At 34.9% G+C, this 23,514-nt stretch overlaps 3 protein-coding genes across 3 annotated transcripts; 1 reads left to right on the top strand and 2 right to left on the bottom strand.

Moving 5' to 3' along the window:
• Positions 1-544: 544 nt before the first annotated feature.
• LOC127861241 (uncharacterized) lies at positions 545-6,031 on the bottom strand. Its single transcript, XM_052399653.1, has 3 exons — positions 4,112-6,031; positions 2,781-2,900; positions 545-1,391 (listed from the first exon to the last, which is right to left on the bottom strand). Exons 1-3 carry the CDS (start codon positions 6,029-6,031, stop codon positions 891-893), a joined length of 2,541 nt encoding a protein of 846 aa, XP_052255613.1. The 3' UTR covers positions 545-890.
• A 65-nt stretch (positions 6,032-6,096) lies between these two features.
• On the bottom strand, positions 6,097-9,794 carry LOC127861242 (uncharacterized). The gene is made up of 2 exons (XM_052399654.1): positions 9,674-9,794; positions 6,097-7,716 (listed from the first exon to the last, which is right to left on the bottom strand). The coding sequence occupies exon 2, from the start codon at positions 7,579-7,581 to the stop codon at positions 6,097-6,099; it is 1,485 nt and encodes a 494-aa protein (XP_052255614.1). The 5' UTR covers positions 7,582-7,716; positions 9,674-9,794.
• A 178-nt stretch (positions 9,795-9,972) lies between these two features.
• LOC127860733 (charged multivesicular body protein 5-like) lies at positions 9,973-23,379 on the top strand. Its single transcript, XM_052398997.1, has 7 exons — positions 9,973-10,152; positions 14,023-14,127; positions 15,079-15,125; positions 15,863-15,956; positions 17,627-17,698; positions 20,243-20,464; positions 22,050-23,379. The coding sequence occupies exons 1-7, from the start codon at positions 10,084-10,086 to the stop codon at positions 22,098-22,100; spliced, it is 660 nt and encodes a 219-aa protein (XP_052254957.1). The 5' UTR covers positions 9,973-10,083; the 3' UTR covers positions 22,101-23,379.
• The last annotated feature ends 135 nt before the right edge of the window (positions 23,380-23,514 follow it).

Here is a 23,514-nt window from a genome sequence, read left to right as displayed (position 1 = left end):
AATTATTTAAAAATTAATTACACGCAAATGATCAGGAAAATGTTTGCGTATACATGTAGAGAGATTTATATCCAAAATGTCAACTGTATTTTTAAATAATAAGGAGAAAGTGTTTCTTGCCAGTATTTAAAATCAATGCCAAAATTAATTTTAGTGTTGTGCTTATTACTGCTGAATATTTAAAGAAACAATACTGAAAAATAATGCCAAAGTATAATACTATTCTTTACTATTCCAGTTTTTCTACACTTGATTCATTAAGTCCCAATGAAAAAATAACACTCCTGACTTAGATAAGTATCTAAAATATTGGTAAGTTTATGAATAATCACCAAAAGAAATCTTATGTGAAAGTACCAAAAATAATAGTACAATTAACATGTAAAATATTGAGACAGCACCAGTTTATACCTTTCACCTTAGAGACAGAGGTTAAATTTCCACGACACTAATTAAACTGATAACGCAGCTTAGCTTAATGCTCTACAAGTAAACAATGCACACAGCAAAGATAGCCTTGCTTTTCTAAAGAGCACTGGACAAAAATGAAAGTATAAAAATAACAGTTCAATAATGCTAATACAAAAATTAGCTACAATTATTTATTCATACCTAACATTAAGAACGTAAAGTAAAATAATTAGTTTGTATATTATGTTAAAAACATGCACAACTCTATAATGATACCAGCAAATAAACAATGAAAGGTCTCTACAATGTAGCAGACGAAAACTACAAAACATACACTTGGTACTATACATATAATATGGCCCATATTTTGAACAAGTCACTTAACACAAACTTGTTAACAGAAAAACTGCTACCCATAAGTGAACAAGAGTATTGCCTTCTGCAGTCCAAGGTGAGACCAAGCCCATCAACTGCCCGGTCTAGTAATCTGATTTGTCCACTGGCGGCAGTTTTACATTGCTCAGTGCTATTCTCTCCCATTCCTCTATACATCTCTGCACCTCATCTGAATCTGGGTTCAAGTAATGCATCACATTCATCTCCACTAGTTGCTTAGCAACTATCTGCTCCCATCCTTTGTTTGCATGCGGATTGATGGGACTTGGATGGAGAATGCACTCGACCTTCACATTCCCAACCCCAGCATTGTGGATGGCCTTGGACGCGCGCTGTTGGACAAACTTACCCACGGCCACGATGGTGCGGACATTCATTAACTTCACGAGTTCAACTAGCGCCACATCACAGCACTCGTTGATCTGATCGAGCTCGGAGTGTACCAGCTGTGGCGGTGTAACGTTCTTGCCTGACTCTGACATGTAGGCCAGAGGGCAGAAATTGTACACAAAAGCGTTCTTAAAGAAGTTTTCTGGGACTTTGCACACTGTTTGAAACAAGCCCCAGAACCGTGCTCCGCTTACCTAAAGAAAAATCACATTAATTACAAGTTTGTCAAAGAAAGAAAAATCACTTAAATGAGAAGTTTGTCAAAGAATGCCCATTTTGTTTTGTTACAAGCCCCTATCCAATGATAACAATTCGAAACTGAATATCAACTGAAGGGCATGTATACATGTGATTTTAGTTTGATCCATCTATAAAAGTATTAAGAGTTACATGTATTTATAAAGCATGTAGGACCCCTGATTTGATGCAAAGTTATCCTTGACTGAGATCATCACCTTTGATTATTTGATTTGGAAATCATAACGAACATCCTTCATCAAGAATAAGCAACATCTTAATTTATATGATCTCAAGCATTCTCTACATATTGTGTGGAAACAATTTTCATGTTTCAAGCTCATGTCATCTTCATGTTTTACCTGCTGATCTCAAAATTAATTGCCATCTTTCTTCACAAGTAACCAGCAAACCAAATTAGATTAGGTCAACACATTTCCTGCTCCAAGCACCTGGGACATTGACCTTTGACATAGTTACCTCAAAATCAATGGCTGTCTTCTCTTTTTACCAAGTAAAAACTAAACTGATTTGCAAGATAATAGTTCTTAACTCTCACACAAGATATGGTACTGAAACAAAATTACTGTGACAAGCCTTGTCCTTTGACCTCTTGATCTCAAAGTTATTAGACATCTTTCTTGCTTCTTAAGTAACCATCCTTCCAAGTTGAAAGATTGTAGGTCAAGGCATAGATACTGGGTTGAATCAAATTTTCTACAGACCAACCAGCCTACCCATCTACCAACCAACTTATGTTCAGACAGGTGAAAAGCAAAAATACATCCTCTTATTCCAGGTTTGGCATATAATTTGACAGTAAAAGTGATTTTGATGTGTGTATCCAATCATTAGGGAATTAAGTGTTAAAAGTTCATGTTTTTTTATAATAATTGAAAGTATGCTGTAGGAATTGATATTTTGGATATCAATTGAATTTAAACAGATTTTTGTTACAACATGTATATAATTTAAAGGTTCAAATCCCTTGTAACATCCTCTACTCCAAGGTAACCATCATACTTATTATCAAAATCATAGGTTGAAAAATCTTAAGAAATCATGCTGCGATCAAAAGATCTAAGGGACCAACAGGTACACAGCAATTTAATTTACCCATCTACAAGGGGGGGGGGGGGGGGCAAAAATATGATAAACATGCATTATCAAGGCGAGGATGGTGAATTTCCCTAGAACATTAAAAAGACATCAAGTATTGCTTGTTATCAGGACTCAAGAGTGCCTAAATATTATAAGTGGGTATAATTTTTTAGATTTAATACAGATATAATATATAATTTAAACTTAATTTAAAGGCTTTCAAGAAAATGCAAAACAATGGTTACCTCATTTCGATTACATGCCAGACCCGTCACAGGCTTCTTTGGATGCTCTACCTCTGGTTTGTATACGTCCCCCACGATTTTCAACCACTCTCTGGTGACCACTGCTTCTCCAAATGGAACCTATTAAGACATAGAATTCCATAAGTTTCAAAGGTTGCAAAATTTCAGTTTGGCGTACTTGTTCATTTTTTAGAAGCTAGTTACATGTACAACTTGTATATATAGCAATTATGTAGAAAATTGGGTCAATTTTTAATTTGTCAACACTGACAATATGTATTAACAAGCAATTTGTTGAATTGATATACCCCGCCAATATACTTCTGGACACATAGTTTTTGCAAGGATGGACAACACCAACATGGATCATCCTCTTATCCATATAAATACTCATACAATGTACCAAGATTAAATGAAATCCGTCAAAGCACTTCCAAGATATGGCTCCGGACACACAAAAAAAGCATTTTTTAAAGCTACAAAGGGCCATAACTCAGTTATTATCCAATGGTGTACAATGCCATTTGGCGTGCATCATCCTCTTATCCATATATATACTCATATTAAGTTTCAATGAAATCTGCCAAAGCACTTCCGAGATATGGCTCCGGACACAAAAAAGCATTTTTTCAAGACACAAAGAGCCATAACTCCATTATTAACAGATGGTGTACAATGCCATTTGGCGTGCATGATCATCCTCTTATCCATATATATACTCATACCAAGTTTCAATGAAATCCGCCAAAGCACTTACAAGATATGGCTCCGGAGTCCCGGACACAAAAGTGCCGGATGGACGAACGGAAAGACAGACGGACAACACCAAAACAATATCCCTCCGCCTATGGCGGAGGATAATAAAAAATAACTGAAACTTGTTAAAATGCTAAATTGTATGTGTGATTGAGGAACAGAAACATAAGCAATGCATTACTTGACTAAACGTTAATTTCATTTAACTCCAGCATTCTCTAAAATTTCAACAAAAGCACCACGCAAATTCACATATTAAATGGACACATGAAAGGATCATTTGTAAACATAAACTGTTTCAATTTAACATTCAGTGAAAAGAGTTGTTTTTTTCAATTAATTTGCCCGACAAAAGAGGATATAAATTGCTCCACAAACCTATACAAATTCATGGCTGTATAAGCAATATTTCAATTCAGTAAAGTGGGGCTAACTGGGGCTGAAAAATGTGTTGCACATTTAGAATTCACGGTGACGGTGACATATTTTAACCTTCAATCAAATTGCTTGAGAAATGCGGAAGTAGTTCACTTACATACAATATTTAAGATAAAAAATCATAATGAATACTTTACCCCATTCTGTGACGCGCCATAAGGTCCAGGGTTCATTCCAAGAAAGAGAAGGGTCCTTTCAGTAGTGCAGTACTTTGATACAAAGTCTCTATGCGTCTGGAAAGCGTACGTGAGAGGACTATAGATGACAGTCACAGGGTACCCGTATTTGATTGGCAACATCTTTTGAACCAGTCGCTGTTCTATCTGCAGAAACTGGGCACCTATAGGGGACAGGTCATCCTCAATGGTGAAGTTAAATATGGTCTCGATCTGATTGTCAAAGTCATAGGTATCGATGGTGGCCTCTGGGTTATCGATATCAATCAAGGGACCGAGCTTTGTTGAGGCCATGACAACAGTATTTGGTCTAGGCTTGTTTTCATCTGGAGGCTCTTTGTCAACCTTTCGCTTACGGCCTCGCTTTTTCTTTGGGACCACCCCTGGAGCGTCCATGCTACCAAAGTCTGAACCGGTGCTTGCCGGACTAGCGTTTCTAGGGATGTAGTTTGGCATCTCCCCATACTGGTTCAGGCTATCTGGTGGACAGTGTCCTGACTGTTGTGAATAATGCTGGCTGTAATTTCCCTGACCTCCATTATAACCCTGACTAGGATATCTTGAACCTTGCTGTTCCACTGGTGAAGGAGGAAACATGTTCCCTTGAGTATTGAATTCACTGCCACCTCTATTTGGATAAAACCCATTTTCAAATCTTTGGTTTCCATAGCTACCGTGGTTTCCTGGTAAATTCTTTGAATGGCTTGGATTGTAATAGTCACTTTGATTATACTCATTGCCATGGTAACTCGATTGATTAAAGGATTTCTCATTTCCATTTTGGTTTGGACCCATATTTGGGTAGTTTGGCGGAAAATTACCCCTGTACTGATCGTACGACTGGTTCTGATAGTTTGGGTCCCCTGGCCTCATTGGTTGGCCCCCCATGTTCCCATCACTTGCTCGATTAAAATTCCCCCACCGGTTTCCAGCCATATGGTTATAGTTGTCAAACATTTGGTTCCCGTAACTATTTCCCTGGTTACTACTTCTATGCACTAAAGGACTGCCCTGACGCATAATACCTTTCCCATATGGTTTCGATCCGTCTCGCATATTATCCTTGCAATGTTCCTGCGCCTTCTTCTCCTTTGTTGTCTTATCCAGGTCAATAAAAGTCTTGGGTGAATCTGACTCGCGAAGTTCATCTGATTCACTCTTAACCGATGCACAGCTAATTTGGCTCCCATAAATGTTCTCGATGTATTGTTTAGAGTGCAGAAAATCCCACTGACCCTCGTCTGCAATACCACATTGGTCCTGGTGAGGCATGGACGCCATGGGCTGCATTGCACCATTCTTACAGGTGACCATACTAGTGCCTAGAGATGCTAGCAGATTGGGTTCAGAATCACACCTTGCTACAGAGGGCAACTGACTAGAGTCTGACATAACAGAGTTTTCATCATAGTTAATCAATGGATCAACTGTTGTTGGAGGAAAATTAGAATTTTCTTCTTGAGTATGGTAGCTCGGTTCACGGGGAAGAATACTAGGGCTCTGGTTGGCCCCATAGCAGTGATATGGGGGCAATGGTTCGTGTTTTTCACTAAACGGAGGTCCAGGAACACACTGGTACTGTTTTTGATTATCGGTTTGACTTTGGCACAACTGAGAAGCACTGTCCTTGTAAAAGTGATTGTCATGGTTCATTCCATACTGAGACATGTAGCCATGGTTTCCAGTCATATTATGCTCGTGTGAAAACCCTGCTTGAGTATTATGAGACTGATGAGATTCGGGGAACATTTTACTAGCACTGTCTGCATTAGACATTTGAGTATCCGAGTCAGATTCTGAGAGGTGTGAGCTCGAGACGGAAGCACCCAGCGAGTCCTCCATGTTTTTCAATACACTTATGGAACCATCTGTTGAAGACATTCTTGGTCTGCTGGGAAATGCTGGCCTACAGCGGCGCAACAATGGAGCAGACAACCGTCTTTCTTTCACCTTTGAACACTGTGAATTCTGTCCTTTTTGTTCTCTGATGAATATTGCACTCTTGCGTCCTCTGAAACTGTTTGCTCACTTTGCTGTTCACTTACGTTCGATTGAGCGACAGTTCCACTTTCCTTCACCTTGGGAGATAAAAGAGTTGGTGATAGAACTTCTTTAAACTCTTTGCTTAATCGTCTGCTTCTAACTTCATTCACTTGATTGCTCAGTAATTGGAGTTCATCTTTTTTATTATGCTTTCCTTTCGTTGGTGAAAATGAGTTTGTTGGTGAAATAAGTTCTGGAGTTTTCAAAACTTTCTTACCACTTGAAGGTATTTCAATTTTCAAACTTGGCAGGCAATTTTTAACTGCTTCTGAAACTGTATTACTTTGATTATTTATATTTTCAACATCAGATTTAGCTACAGCTATTGAATGGGCTTCATCATCAGCATTAACAGCGCAATCATTATTTGTTGTTGGGTTATCACAGAAAGTGTTTGTAACAACTGGATTTTCCTGCTCAATTTTTAGATAGGCTTTTGCTGAAGGCTTATTTACTTCATTTATCTGTGGGTATATTGTGTCAGTTCTTAAAACATTTGTCAAAATTGTACTAGACTTTAAACTTTGATCTTGTACTAAAAAGGAATTTTCCTTTGAGAAAAGATAATTTTTAGGCAAACTGTGCTTAATTTCTTTCCCAGTAAATGAGCACCCTGAACTGAGCACTGGGATTGGTCTTATTGGATATGCAGGTTTTTCTGAAACTGATTTTGAGGTTTCCACAGAATGCTTTTCAAAATTTCCATTTGCATCGACTTTTGTTGCTGTTTGCTCACTGCTTTCAAAAGTTTTATTTTTTCCAGTTAAAGAGTCTATGGTAAAGGACCCCTTTGCCTTTGGTCTGGAAAGCTCTTTATATTCTTCATTTACCTCACTGACAGATCTTTCAAAGGGCTTCCAAATTCTGAAGTCCTGTTTTCCAATGTCAGTATGGCAATGTTTTCCGTCTTTAAAATTCGACTTCTTTTGCCACGGAAACTCAGGTCTCAAGGGCTCACTTATATGTCCAGGTATATTTAACCTTGTAGCAAAAGAACGCTCATCTAACTGGCTTCTATGATTGGAAACCGGCGAAACGGAACTGGCTCCAGATAGATAGATCTGGTCAAATGTCAATGGTGATGGATTTTGAGAAAGATGAAAATTGGGACTATGAAGAAGATTTCTGGGTTCATAGGGTCCAAATCCATAAAGTGGCTCAAGACCAAGTGCTGGTATGTCTGAATTCTGCGGAAGATACCTTGACGTTGGATGAGAATGGAATCCCAGTGGAATGGCTGACAGTGGATCGAGCAGAGAAGATCGAACAACTGCTGGTAAATAACTTCTAGGAAGGTACAAATTTCCCGCTGGGAAGGAGTTCTGGTTAGAAGGCGTGAACGAGTTCCATGAGCTAAATGATGGTGGGTAGCCGGGATAATTGGACATAGTTTATCACATGTCTGGTAAAGTAGAGATCGGGAAAAGGTAAACGGCACATGACATCCAGTTGTTGATGGCACAGTTTGCTGTTAACATTTATTTGAAGCCTAAACTGGAGACCTTGTCACAAATATATGGCACCTGAAATAATATGAAATTGTTTCATGTAATTTTAAAATGTTTTTAAACATTCCAACATGGCAACAATATTGAAAATAACAAGAGCATTGCATAATGGGTGTCACGCTCGGCTACTGGGTGCAGTTTTGAATAAATGAAAGCTTGTCAGAATTTCTTTTTTTTTTAGAGGTCACAGTGACCTTAAGCTTTGACCTAGTGACCCCAAAATTTGCGTGGCGTGTAGAACTCGTCATGGTGCATATGAAGTTTCAAAGTTGTAGGTGGAAGCACTTTGATTTTAGAGCCAATGTTAACGTTTTAGCACGACGCAGACAGCGGACGACGAGCTGGCTATGACAATACCTGCCAGTGGGGTTATCTCGGAAAACACCGAGCTAAAAATAGATGTATATGATAAAATATACAAGTAACTGTTTCAATGTTGAAATACAAATTTAAAATTGCCTTACTGTTTTGAAATTATTGGCAAAGTGGAATGGCAGATATTTTTCAACATAAGATGTAGGCTATACCCATTTAAAAGTTTTGTAAAGTAGTCATTTCACAACATATCTTTAACAACATTATGATAAGCATTTAATCCTTTGATTTCTCTACTGTATATTTTGTGTTTGTTCTACGCTGTTGTTTTACTAACCTTTTATCATTTATAGAGCATAATACCAATTCTTGGTTAAAAACCCATCTATCAATTATAAGTGATAGGAATATACAATGAAAAATAGAACAATAGGAGAGGATCAAGATTAGAACCTATGACTTTATTTGTATGTTATCTATAAAGGAGGCCTCTGGTGTGTGTGTGTTGATCTTTGCATGTTATATTTTAATGGCTCACCAGAATCAAAATGTATGTTTTTGCTTGGGCTAATTTACTTTGCTTAATTTACTGATTTTAATCGCTCATATTCCAAAAAAAACTTGAATGAGTTCAGAAAATCCAATTTTTATGATTATTGGTATTTGAAACAAGCAGTTAAGTAAAGAAATACTGAGTTTAATATTGTTGTGTCCATGCAGCTGGTATCTTCTTGTCTACTATATCAATCTAACGGATTTAATTGTATCTGACATTATAATTTATAAATATAATTACATGTATTTTAAAGTTGCACATAAAGATATAAATCTTTTTCCCAATTTAACCCTTTACCACTTAGATATGTATTTTGACGTGTTTGTAGTCCCTTAGAAAGTTAAATTTAATTAAAGACCTTTCTTACTAAATTCAAGTTTTAAAGGCTTCATTTCCAAATCTTAAGATACTAATGAGCAGCAAACAGCATAAAACGTTAACAGACTGCAAGTATTTTGCAGGCAGGTCTGGTTTTATGCTGTTTGCACATAGCCATTGTCACTTTGCTTCCGAGTTCTAAAGGGTTAAAGAAAATTCATTCTGGTATGCCGAATTTCACATTCAGTCATATTCCTTAAATAATGTAAAAAAAGCTCTGTTCCTCAACAACTTTAAGTGAATATTAAACAAGATGCAATCTTCTAATAGGAATGTACTGATGTAGTTTTAATGATCAAATTAAGTTGGGATAAGAAAGAAATAATGATAAAAACCCATATAGCAGGTCAAAATTCTTAATCCATATATTGCCAAATTAAAAGTATACACATATTCACATGCTTTACTGAGTGTTTCAGAGCACAAATGGAAGTAGGTCAACCATAAACAATTTGGAAAGTGTGGGCCTTTAAAATATAAGAATTAAACTAAATGGTCTTTAAAAAATGCTCACTATGCAGAAACGGCATTAACAGTATATATTTTAGTGTACGGACGTCTTTCCTTCAACAGTTTCAGAGGCTGGCAGATCTATGTTAAGTTCAATCATAACATGTAATGATGTATCGTGAACAAAGGGAGCAAAATCAACATGCATTTCTGGGTAATCTAATTGCTAAATTTCTACTAACTAAACTGCATCACAACATCGATATATCTTACAATTGAACTGCTATGAGGGTTTCCACGGCTGAATAAACAAATGTTTTAAAACTTGTTCTAAATTGGAACAGACTCAGTGACTGACAGTCAAATGATAATGAGCTGTGCAGCCTCTTTGTAATGGGTCACGTGACTTAAGGAGAAGTTATTTTATGTATAAATTATGATTATAAACCAAATAATCACATGCATAGCGTGTAATTAATAATAAATTTTTATTTTACTTATTTTTCATATGTATGTAAGGGTTAATGAGATAGCTAAACGTGAAAATATATCGCTTTAGCATTAGGCTTATCCCGACGGAAATTACGTCATTACTGACTTCTAATGTTTACTTCCCTAGTTTGACGATAGAACTAACTTTTTTTACTTCTTTTTGTAGAACAAGTTTTACTGTTATATTAAAAATGAATCGCTTGTTTGGTCGCTCAAAGCCAAAGGAGCCTGCGCCAAATTTGACCGATTGTGTTGCCAATGTAAGTAATTATTAATGTATTTAAATAATAAAATGAAACGTATTTTGAAATATCCTGTTAAATTGTATATAATATAAGTGAAACTCAATGTCATATGATTTATTGTGACACATGACAGTAAAACAGAATTATTTCTGAGACCTTCAGCGAATTTATTATCAGTATAGCATCTTTAAATACGGACCTTAATTTCCTAGTATCTCTCAAAGAAGGCCATTTTTATCACTTTTAGTCACAGGTTCATGAACAACCTGACAGCTTATTAAAGGTTTCTTTCAGACTGTGTCTACACTATCTGAGTCCTTAATATGTTTTGTATGCAATTTTTATTCCCCGGACAACTGTAATATGCTCTTTCAACATAAATTTAAACAAAATAATGAAATTCATTAAATTACCAAACACTTTTAAATTGGATAACAGCAATGGCCAATTCACAGCACATTTGCTATGAATGACAGTACAATATTTTAACTTGAATACATGTGTGAAAATCTCCTTTTTGACACAATTTGTTATATATTGTAATTGTTATAGAAAAATTGAGCCAATGTTATCTAAATTTTAGTGATGGCAATTGGTGGTTGCTCGTGAGCCCGGGGCCAGTAGATTTTGGCCTAGGCAACTCCACTGCATATGCAGGAAGTCCGGCGGGGCAACTAGCTTTTTATGCCCCGGAAGGGCGGCATATAGTTTTTGAACTGTCTGTCTGTCCGACAGTCAGTCTGTCCATCCGTCCGAAAACTTAAACATTGCCCATAACTTTTGCAATTATCGAAGATAGCAAGTTGATATTTGGCATGCATGTGTATCTCATGGGGGCTGCACCTTTTGCGTGGTGAAAGGTCAAGGTCATCCTTCAAGATCAAATATATGGCTTCAAAGCAGTGCAGTAGGGGGCATTGTGTTTGTGACAAACACATCTCTTGTTTAAGCTTGAAACAATGCAGCACTATTAAACATAAAAAAATTGGCAACTTTGGATAAATAATTAGTTTAATAATATGTATTAATTAAGGCCTAGGAAATCAGTCAATAAGACATAATACACAGAAAGTGTGTCATGTTAGCAATGTTTGTGTTTAATTATTTATTAATTTATTATTAATTTATTTAAAGACAGTATTTGATAAACAAGTTACATGAAACAACATGTACATTGTACTGGGCTTGTAAGTCTTTACAGGGCTTGCGCTGCCATTCGTCAAATTAGACAATCGCTACAAAAAAGAACATTTGGCTAAAGAAATTTCCATTTGGCTACAAGGTTTTCTTCATAATTACCATTCAAATATTTTAAATAAATTTGTAAATTTGGCTACAGAAATTGTTTACCCACCTTTAGCTGGGCAACCAAAATACTAATGATTGTAAAAAGTTTGCTTCCATCCCATATATTGTCTGCTTAATGTTACAGTAGACTACTAGAAAAATGACATTTTCATGGGTGGCATGCACTTCATTACTTGATTATATAAAACTGTTTCATAACCCCTTTCCCGCTAAGAAGCAAAGATAAAATGGCAAACAGCCTAAAACCAGAACATTAAGCAAAAATAAAAAAACTCATCAACTTTCTATGAATGGGATGTTAGTTAAAAAATAATCAGACCTTATTGATATAACAGATTTCAAAATAAAGCCCCTCAAGAAATAATTACATGTATGTCCCAGTAGAAATTTGTCTTACGTGTCAACAAAATCCACTCACATTTTTCTAATTTTATTTAACTCATATTTTGAGTCAAATGAGTATTAGACAAAAATAGAATGAATGCATTTCTTTACAGTAATACAGTGTCTGTATAAAACTACACCAGTGTTGTTTTTTCACCATTTCGGAATGGGGCCAGTCCCTTTGGATGGGGAAAACTCATGGTGTTATGACTAATTAGAAAATTAATGTTGTTGTTTTTTTGCTAAAAACACTTTAAAGGGGCCTTTTCACGCTTTGGTAAATGACAAAATTGAAAAAAATTGTTTCAGATTCGCAAATTTTCATTGAAGTTATGATATTTGTGAGGAAACAGTAATACTGAACATTTACCATGCTCTAAAATATCAATTATGTGCATCTTTTGACGATTTGAAAACCTGAAAATTATAAAGCGTTGCAACGCGAAACGATTGAATAATTTGGAGAATTCTGTTGTTGTCGTTGTATTTTTTGATACTACGAAGATTGCATATATAAAGTGAAAAACACATTGGTCATGTTAGAGAGCGGATGGTCTAGTGGATAGAGCGGTAGACTTTTGCTCCATGACTCCAGGGGGTCAGTGGCTCAAGCCCAGTTGTGGGTTCCTTTTTTTAATTCTTTATTTGTATTCTTGTTTTTTTATGCCCCCCTTCGAAGAAGAGGGGGTATATTGCTTTGCTCATGTCGGTCGGTCCGTCCGTCCACCAGGTGGTTTCCGTATGATAACTCAAGAACGCTTGGGCATAGGATCATGAAACTTCATAGGTACATTGATCATGGCTCGCAGATGACCCCTATCGATTTTGAGGTCACTAGGTCAAAGGTCAAGGTCACGGTGACTCGAAATAGTAAAATGGTTTTTGAATGATAACTCAAGAATGCATACGCGGCCAACAGGGCACACTCTGAACAATATTACTGAAGCAACTGGTCTGTAATCCTAAATCTATAATTATCAGTCCAATAAAAAAACATCCTTTTAGTAAAATACAGTGGATCAGTAAAAATATTATCAGATTATGAGATTTTTTTTTTATATTTTGTATATTAAATATTGTGTTAATGTTTCATTTTGTTGATTAATATAAATATAAGCAGGACAGGGGAGGTAATACACTATTATATCTTTCTTATATACAGGGGAAACAAATGCAATAAGTTTAAATTTATTGTTACAGCATTTGCCTCCCTTGTAATATAGTTAGATTTTACCAAATGTAAGGCTAACTGCATTTTTGTAATGTTTATTACTACTACTACTACTACTACTACTACTACTACTACTACTACTACTACTACTACTTCTACTACTACTACTACTACTACTGCTGCTGCTGCTGCTTCTGCTGCTGCTGCTGCTGCTACTACTACTACTACTACTACTTTTCTACTACTACTACTACTACTACTACTACTACTACTACTACTACTACTACTACTACTACTACTACTACTACTTCTACTACTACTACTACTACTACTACTACTACTACTACTACTACTACTACTACTACTACTACTACTACTACTACTACTACTACTACTACTACTACTACTTCTGCTACTACTCTTCTCTACTACTACTACTACTACTACTACTACTACTACTACTACTACTACTACTACTACTACTACTACTACTACTACTACTACTACTTCTACTACTACTACTACTTCTTCTACTACTACTACTACTACTACTACTACTACTATTACTACTTCTGCTACCACCACCACCACCTCCACCACCACCACCACCACCACCACACCACCATTCACAGTGACAAAAAACGTATTCACACAATGGCTGCTACTACAACTTATAGCCCATATAGGGGGGCATGCATGTTTTACAAACAGCCCTTTACTGGAGATTTTTAGACCCAATGTTAACATTTATCAACATAAAGCATTTAATGACAAACTTCAAAACATGCCAAAATCTGTGAAAAGGCCCCTTAAAATTGAGAATATTAAATTAGTGTTTTCAGTATTATATATACTAAGGTTTAATGTATATGGGTAGGAGATGAACAAAACATTGAATATTGAGATCTAAATAAACAAAATAAAAAAAAACTTCTTTCTTTTGGAAAGAACTGTCATAAATCACCCAATTTATTATGTGTGTCTTTAATATTTTATCTGTTAGAAACTTTTATTTTTTCAAGATTGATTCAAGGGGCGAGTCGATAGATAAAAAGATAGCCAGACTTGATGCAGAGCTGAAAAAATACAAAGACCAGATGGCTAAAATGCGAAATGGACCATCTAAGGTACGTTTTTCAGTACTTATATCAGTTAACCCTTTGCATGCTGGGAAATTTGTCTTCTGCTAAAATGTCGTCTGCTGAATTTCTAAAATTAGCATTTTCTTTGATTTTTTTCAAAGAATACTATCAGAATAGCAAACAGTTTGGATCCTGATGAGACGCCACGTTCTGTGGCGTCTCATCAGGATCTAAACTGTTTGCAAAGGCCATTAAAATTCGGTTCCCGCACTGAAAGGGTTAAATGATTATTCTGTTCAAGTCTATGAATATTTGCCGATAAAAAATCGAAAAACGTTCAGAAATGTTTTGTGATGGGTAAATTGTCCAAATGAAGTTTAATTACTTTGCAAAAATACAATTACCTGCTTAGTTGTATTTAATATCAATATTATAAAAAAAGCTTTTTAAGTTGGTGAATGGACAAAAGTGGATGAACAATTATGCTAAGATGAGTATTTCTAGAGGCAAATATGAGAAAATTGCAATTGGCTCTCATAAAAAAACATGATTCTGCATCAAATCCAATCACAGGAGAATATTAATTTATTGTTATTATTTTATTATATTGTTACTTACTGCTAATTTTGATTTAATAGCACAGCTTTAAGGTACATACATGTAACCTTTAACGTTTTAATAGTTTTAAACTTGATCAAGCCCATATATAAAAAGGGTGAAATACTGGTGATATAACTTATTGATTTTTTGTACAGTGCTGCTGTTTGAATATTGGATTGGAAATGATCCTAATAATATTTATTTTCTAGGAACATTATTGTTTAGATACATATTTTGTATGCCAGGTTCATGGTAATATTGCATGAAAATAGGCTTTTTCATAACTTGGAAATGCACACAACCCAAGTATACTCAATCATGTCTGAATTAATTTAAGTCTTTTATATTAATTTTATTATCAGAAAATGTTTGCACATGCTTTTTTGCAAATTTCAGAATATGGTAAAGCAGAAAGCAATGAGAGTGCTGAAGCAGAAAAAGATGTAAGTAAAGACTTAAAACAAATAGATTGTTGAAATTATTGAAAAAAATCTTTCTCAAAACTGTTTTTCTGTTTACACAAATCTATACAAAAGAAATTCAAAGAAATTCAACATGAAGTAGAACTAACTAGCACTGTTGCTAAAGTCGGTCATGCCCATTCCGCATTGGGGATGTTTTTTGTAAGATCCTTTAAACATAGTTGGTTATCTGATTCAGTAATCTTTGATGAAAGGTTATGGTTACAAATGTGTGTCAACTTCACCATAATGCCTTAACTTAAATAGTCTTTCAAATTTTACATGTTGAATATGCAAATAATAATTTGGATAGAAAACTACAATTGACATTGAAAAAAGGGATAACACATTGAGATAACTGCGATTACTTTTTTCAGTTCATATATACAATAAGACCTTCAGAAAGCCAGAATTAGTTTTTTGAACTTCAACATACATGTAACTAGAACGTTGACTTTATTTGAGCCGCGTTCTGAGAACACTGGGCTTTATGCATGTGCGTAAAGTGTCATCCCAGATAAGCCTGTGCTTTTATGGTATTTTTAGTTTCAAGGAAGTCCCTCCTTACCGAAAATCAAGTTGAGGCGGACAGTGTCGTCCCTGATAAGCCTGTGCCAACTGCACAGGCTAATCTGGGATGACACTTAACATACATGCATTAAGCCCAGTTTTCTCAGCAGAGGGCTCATTTAGAGATTACCAGTATACAAATTTTACAGGTATGAACAGCAGCGTGAAAATCTCTCCAACCAGTCTTTCAATATGGAACAACAAAACTTCGCGATACAGCAGATCAAAGACACAAAATCAACTGTAAGTTGTACATTTTGGTGTTTCAAGTTTCTAACGGCATAATGATTTTTATGCCCCTCGGTAGGGTGGCATATAGCAATCACACTCACTGTCCGTCAGTCGGTCTGGCTGTCCGCACACTTTTGCGTTTAGGTTTCGAAAAATGCTGATAACTTCTAAGTTGCTTCAGATGTAACCTTCATATTTGGTATGCATGTCGAGGGCTGAACAGAAAACTGCAGTATCTCCTTCTTTATTTAATATGAGTTACAACAGTCTTCCGTTCAGCCCTCGATGTGTACATGTATATGGACAAGGCCTTTCCATACTCACAAAAAAATTTACCACTGTGACCTTGACCTTGAACTTAGGGTCCGCATTTAGGTTTCGAAATCTGAGTTTAGGTTTCGAAAAATGCTCATAACTTCTATGTCGCTTCAGATGTACATGTAGCCTTCATATTTTGTATGCATGTGTATATGGACAAGGCCTTTCCATATGCACACAAAAAATTACCCCTGTGACATTGACCATGAACTTAGGGTCCGTGTTTAGGTTTTGAAATCTGTGTTTAAGTTTCGAAAAACGCTCATAGCTTTTATCAAAGCGATTTTTGGGGCATATGTCATCCTATGGAGAGAGCTCTTGTTTCTTTATCCTATGACAAAACGCATTTTAAACACAAAACCCTTTTGGGTCTTGCTTTAAATCATCATTTTGGGTTATATGACAGGCCTTTTCCGCCATATGCCACGGGTCCGAATTTCAGCCCCATTCCCAATGCAAATTTGTTTTTGTTTTTTCCCCAATTGAAAAAAAATAATTCCCAATTGAAAAAAAAAATAAAAAATTTAACCTTTAAATATATAAGTTAACCTGATTCCAGTGTAGAAAATAGAAAAATATTGCATTATAAAATTATCTGTTGCCTTGAATTTGTTTTAAAACAGTAAAATATGTTAAATTGATTATTTAAGACTTTCCTTATTTTCCCCAAAATCCGGCGATTTGCGCGATTTTTTTCCCCTTAAAAAAGGCCAGGCCCTTTCACCCTAATCAGATAAAAAAAACTGCACTTATCACTCATGTTCATAATATTTTGTAAAATTTTAATAATATGTTATCAAAATAGTCGTTATTTACCAGTTAACGGTTTCTTTAAAATATAAGAAACACTATTTACATGCAATTATTTTTCCCAATTGAGCCAGTTCTGCGATAATTTTTTTTCCCAAATGGGGTTTTTCACGACGCAAAATTCCCAAAATTCCAGTGTGGCGTTTTCACAAAATGGAGCGGAAAAGATCTGTATGACAGTACCATCACAACTGCGGATATTGTTTTTGAACCTAATTTAAGTGCAATTATATAATGAAAATTATTTTCGACCAATTTGCTTCAAATGTATTTTTTCTAAAATAATAATTGTAACATCAAACAAACACTGATCATTTATGTATTTATTCTGTGTAAAAGTAAGTAAAAGGGATATCTACTATAAGTTAAGTTATTTATTCCATAATCAGTTGATTTCCATGGTTTCAAAACTGTAAAAAAAATTGTATGTTGAAAAACTGGAGCTTTATTTAATTTGTGTTAATTTTAGTTCTCTGTTGTTGTTGTTTTAAATATTTTAATATGAATCAATTAAGAGATGTTGTTAATTTGCATTTATTAACTTCACTTTTCAGGTTGATGCCATGAAAGTAGGAGTGAAAGAATTTAAGAAGGCATACAAGCAAGTAAACATTGATCAAATAGAGGTAAATATTCACAATTTTGTATTGTTATAATGGCCCTTCAATAGTACGTGAAGGGTACTAGTATTTGACTTAATGTTGGAGATTAAGTCATGGCAAATTTAGCATAAAGCAAAAAATTAAATCAAGATTGGAAAAAATCACTTAAATGAAAACATGTTGTTGTTTTAAGCTCATCTATTTTTTTGAAGAAAAAAAAATAGCTATTGTCATCACCTTGGCGTCGGCGTCCAGTTAAGTTTTGTGTTTAGGTCCACTTTTCTCATAAAGTATCAATGCTATTGCATTCAAACTTGGTACACTTACTTACTATCATGAGGGGACCGGGCAGGCAAGTAAGATAACTCTGGCGTGCATTTTGACAGAATTATGTGCCCTTTTTATACTTAGAAAATTGAAAATTTTGGTTAAGTTTTGTGTTTAGGTCCTTTTTATTCCTTAAGTACCAAAGCTATTGCTTTCATACTTGCAACACTTACTAACTATCATAAGGGGACTGTGCAGGCAATGTAATGTAACTCTGACTGGCATTTTGACAGAATTATGTGCCTTTTTTATACATAGAAAAATGAAAATTTGGTTAAGTTTTCTGTTTAGGTCAACTTTAGTCCTTAAGTATCAAAGCTATTGCTTTCATACTTGCAACACTTACTAACTATCATAAGGGGACTGTGCAGGCAAAGTTATGTAACTCTGACTGGCATTTTGACAGAATTATGGGCCCTTTATACTTAGAAAATTGAAAATTTGGTTAAGTTTTGTGTTTTGGTCCACTTTACCCCTAAAGTATAATAGATATTGCTTTCATACTTGGAACACTCGCAAACTATCATAAGGGGACAGTAAAGGACAAGTTGCATAACTCCGGTTGTCATTTTTACGGAATTATGGCCCTTTTTAGACTTAGTAACTTTGAATATATGGTAAATTTTTGTGTTTTGATCCAATTTTCTTCGAAAGTATCAAGGCTATTGCTTTCAAACTTCAAATACTTTCATGCTATCATGAGGGAACTGTACCTGACAAGTTGAATTTTACCTTGACCTTTGAATGACCTTGACTCTAAAGGTAAATTTTTTTAATTTTGCTAAAATTGCCATAACTTCTTTATTTATGATTAGATTTGATTGATACTTGGACAAAACAAGTCTTACCTGACATACCACTATAGACTCCACCAAAATCATTCCCCATGCCCCCCCCCCCCCCCCTCCCGGATTTCCCCCCACCCAAAATCTCCCCCTTAATTTTTTTTTTGGAAAGATCATCTAATAAATGACCACCAGAAAAAAATACACCCTTACACTATACCCCCCCCCCCCACAAAATTTTATTTTTTATTTTTTTATTTATTTTATTATTTTATTTTTGAAATACCGTCCAACCATCACACCCAAAAATACCCCCCCCCCCCTCCCAAAAAAAACCCCACTCCACCCGTCCCCCCTTTGTGATTGAAATTGAGATAGGTCCCTTCACCTTTAAAAAGAAAAATAGATGAGCGGTCTGCACTCGCAAGGCCATGCTCTTGTTAAATTTATATGCACCAAAACATTTGAATAATTAAGAGTTGTTTGTTGTTTTCATAATATTTGTCTACAATATGTTGATTGCATATATTAAATGCATAGCTTTGTTTGCTATGTTTTAACAGCCCTGCAGTCAATTACATAAATCTTGATAACTCCTATCCAGTGGATATCATTTGGTTATCTTAATTAATTTTAGGATATCTTGATTTGGTTAGCGATTGTATAAAAACAAAGATATCCAATCAGGTGCACGTTTTGGATACATTTTGTATAAAAAAAATAGCCTAGGTATTTGAAGCTGGTTAGCTTTATCCAAATAAAGGTTATCTTTTAAGATTGCGTAAAGTTATCCATATTTTTACAATTGGCTGCTGTTGGTTGATTGGTTAAGTTTTTTTAAAAATCCAAATTGCATCAGTTTTAGCCCATGTGGCGGTAAACATTAATTTTCTTACTAAAATTTTATTCTTGTTAAATATACTGCAGCTCTTGAGATCTGATGTTTCAATTGATTAGTTTAAAACATTTGATAAAGAACTTCAAGATATACCAAAGAGTGTGAAAAAGTCCCTTATAGCTTTATCTTACATTTATATCTAATGGCTACTAACAGTCTGAAACTTTTAACAGGTACATGTAAACCATGATGCTTATATAAATATGCATAAGAGAAACATATTTAGAAATGACATATTTCTATGCACAAATATTATGCCTGTTAAACCATGTAAAAAGAGAAAAAAAAGTGTTAATATACCAGAAATGCAAGGATTTAATTACATTTTTGAAACAATTAAAGTTTAAATTTTGTACTTTGTAATTTGAAAATTTCCTTTTATAGTGATTGCTCATGAAAGTGCAAAAAGTATTATAAAATATAAGAATTCTTTTGCTGATTACGGTACCTTATGAACCACACGTGAATCAAAACTATCGAATGCAAGTTTATAATTTTCCTTAAAAAGGCAATTTGATTGTGTGCCACTTTTAATTCCTTCGACGTGGTCTATTCTAGAATCTTCAAGACGAGTTGGAGGATCTGACGGAGCAGTCCAGCGAGATCCAGGAAATCATGGGGCGGAGTTATGGCATGCCAGAGATTGACGACGACGAGTTGGAGGCGGAGTTAGACGCCCTTGGTGACGAGATTGGCCTCGATGAGGACACTTCATACCTCGATGACGCAGTGTCCACGCCCTCTGTACCCACTAGTGAGCCTGGCAGGGAAAGTCATAGGGTGAGTGTTGTACCAACCAGTGCGCCTCAGGGTTAAATAAGTCGTGTTCTGAGAAAACTGGGCTTAATGCATGTGCGTAAAGTGTCGTCCCAGATTAGCCTGTGCAGTACACACAGGCTAATCTGGGACGACACTGTCCGCTTTTATGGTATTTTTAGTTTCAAGGAAGTCCCTCCTTACCGAAAATCAAGTTTAGGCGGAAAGCTTCATTTCTGATTAGCCTGTGCAGACTGCACAGGCTAATCTGGGATGACACTTTAAGCACATGCATTAAACCCAGTTTTCTGAGGGTGCGACTCATATTATAATTGATATATGCCCTCTTCCATGAAGCAGGATATATTGCTTTGCACCTGTTGGTTGGTTGGGCAAATGGTTGTTTGGTCTGTCCGTAGACTGTTTAGTTTCGTCAGGATATCTTGACAAACCTTTCACTAACAATGATGCAAATTAATATTAAGTAACTTGGGACAAATTGAATTATGTCTATTGGGTTTGATGTCAAAAGGTCAAGGTCACATGATTGTGATTGTATAGGTGAAATAGTCAGTTCGAGTCCAGTTCATACTATTAATAACAAACCCTTAATCAGACTGTCAATTATAATACAAAATTACCTGAATATTTTACTCTGTATTTCCTTATTACTTGATACATTATGATACTAGAATTAATAAATGTGTTTCAAAATTAAAACCCGTTTGTTATGGTGTTTACAAAAAGCCTGTTCCAGTCTGTTCATTTGTCTCGCTAGCTTATATAAAACTGCAGGGGATTGAAATCATTAAAAAAATATTAATATTTAAAAAGTTATGTTTGACCATACTTCAATTTTATATCGTCGTTGTCCTAAAAAAGTTAAATGATCCTTTTTGAAGACTACCCAAAACAAGCTTTCTTTAAAATAATTTTCCTTAAGAATTTACTGCACATCTAGATTTGTTCCCCCTGAACCAACATTTTGTTAACCAATATTGTTCCTGAACTCCTGTGCCTGGGCCCCATTCCAAATCTCTGGAAAATAGCCCCACTATAGTAACTGTGTATGTAAGTTAGCATTGTCTGAATATAAAATAATGTTTTGAGAAATGACTGTTGAAAAGAATTATAGTTGGCAGAATCACCCACATGAAGGCATGTAACACCATATTTCTATAATAAATTAATTGAAATGTTTTCCTGAGTGTTTGTTGGTATAATTGAAATGTTTTCCTGAGTGTTTGTTGGTATAATTGAAATGTTTTCCTGAGTGTTTGTTGGTATAATTGAAATGTTTTCCTGAGTGTTTGTTGGTATAATTAAGCCTCCCTCGGTAAAAACGGTGCTGAATGCATCTGCATAAAGTGACTTCCCGGATTAGCCTGTGCAGTCTGCACTTGCTTATCAGGGATGACACTTTCCACCTAAACTAGATTTTCGCCAAGAAGAGACTTCCCTGAAATGAAAAATATAATAAAACCCTAAAGTTTTGTTGCTGATAATGCTGTGCAGACTGCACAGGCTAATCCGAAACGACACTTAACACATGTCCATTAAGCCTCCTTTCTCAGAGCTAGACTCAATAATTTATTCCTTATCATTTCAGGACAGTGTGCCAGTGGATGAGTTTGGATTGCCTCAGATTCCAGCCAAGTAGTGCACTATTGTCAAGGCATATATGGTTGTGATAGGAATGCTGATTGGGATGGACTGCATGCATGAATGAGATTTGACTGGGAGCTTGACCTTTGTGCACCAATACTGGGTTGACAACAAGCTTATCCTGTGCTAAACCCACTTATTCCTTGATACAATTTTATATTGCAAATAAGGATGATTTTTTTCCACTAATGGTATTAACATTGAACTAGTGACGGTTGATATGGTATGTGAAATTGAAAGGATTTTTAATGTGTCGGCTTTGTTTGTATCAGCAGATAATTGGGTTTTACCAAAAGCTTATGCAATCTTGGATACTTCTTTTATCCATAGACAGTTTCTTAAGCCTGTTATGGAACTGAAAACTGTAGCTTACAATTGTGAAATAAAATACCTTAAAAATTGTTTTCCAAAAGAGAAAAATATATTTCTTTTTCTCTAAAGCCTTGATGTAAGCATTTTTGAAAGAAAAATAATTCCTTAAAATATTTTCTAACAAATAATACCATATTATATTTTTCAGGATCCTGCCCCCAATAAATTTGACAAAAACCTTGCCTAAATAAGTTCAACTTTTAGATAAATATTTCCTACCAGATGACTTAAGTAAGCTTTTTTGAGGAAGTTATGCAAACATGTAACTAAAACTTTTTAGCATGCAAATGACCTGTGAGTGTACATTAATTTCAACCTTGCAACCATTTAACATTGATATACATGTTTGCATATTGTGGAATATGATTCATATCTATTTTTACTAAAATTATTGGTATTCATGTAAAGATTGCTTTTTATTTTTTAAATTCAAGTTTGGATCTCCAAAAAAAATACTTAAATATTTTCCATGAAAATGCAATTCAAATGGTAAAATTATACTAAAAACCTAATGCTACTACCTTCAGTTGGCTTTAGGTATCTGTTTAAAACAAATCATGTTTATAGCATTGTCATGTGAAAAATAGTGGAATATTTTCATCTTTTCAAATTAGTATACACTTATTAAACACATTATTTTTCAACACTCATTAGTAGGCCCCTATTTTTAAATACAAATGTATATAAATAAAATTATAATTTTTGTCATTTTAAGCATCTTAATTTAAGCATTATTATGAAACACACAAGACTAAAGATACAGATGTAGGTTTTAAGATGGTACATGCAATGATAAATAAAGAAAGCATAAAGAAAGCATAGTATAATTCGGTATGCGCATACACATCACAAACTGGAAATCTGTGTAATTAAAATGCATCATATTCATAATTCAGTGATGTGCTCCATTGTTATTTATATGTTTTGTGTTGATGTTGATACAATGTAATGATATTGTAGAAATCTCTGAAAATAAAGTAATGTAAAGTCTTGCTTTGTTTTTTGTAAGTTAATTGTTGAATTTGTAAACCACTTAT

The sequence above is a fragment of the Dreissena polymorpha genome, chromosome 15, assembly GCF_020536995.1.
Source record: "Dreissena polymorpha isolate Duluth1 chromosome 15, UMN_Dpol_1.0, whole genome shotgun sequence".
Lineage (NCBI taxonomy): Eukaryota > Metazoa > Mollusca > Bivalvia > Myida > Dreissenidae > Dreissena > Dreissena polymorpha.
This window is presented reverse-complemented; position numbering and strand designations above follow the sequence as displayed.

What these genes read in the sequence shown, in the direction of transcription:
- LOC127860733 (XM_052398997.1), top strand. Translation starts at nt 10,084, where the DNA reads ATGAATCGCTTGTTTGGTCGCTCAAAGCCAAAGGAGCCTGCGCCAAAT. An exon ending in TGCGAAATGGACCATCTAAG is followed by an intron (nt 14,128 to 15,078) that starts GTACGTTTTTCA and finishes TGCAAATTTCAG; the next exon opens with AATATGGTAAAGCAGAAAGC. An exon ending in CTGGCAGGGAAAGTCATAGG is followed by an intron (nt 20,465 to 22,049) that starts GTGAGTGTTGTA and finishes TTATCATTTCAG; the next exon opens with GACAGTGTGCCAGTGGATGA.
- LOC127861241 (XM_052399653.1), bottom strand. Translation starts at nt 6,031, where the DNA reads ATGTCTTCAACAGATGGTTCCATAAGTGTATTGAAAAACATGGAGGAC. An exon ending in ATGGCGCGTCACAGAATGGG is followed by an intron (nt 2,901 to 4,111) that starts GTAAAGTATTCA and finishes ATGTCTTAATAG; the next exon opens with GTTCCATTTGGAGAAGCAGT. An exon ending in TGGCATGTAATCGAAATGAG is followed by an intron (nt 1,392 to 2,780) that starts GTAACCATTGTT and finishes ATTTTTCTTTAG; the next exon opens with GTAAGCGGAGCACGGTTCTG.
- LOC127861242 (XM_052399654.1), bottom strand. Translation starts at nt 7,581, where the DNA reads ATGTCCAATTATCCCGGCTACCCACCATCATTTAGCTCATGGAACTCG.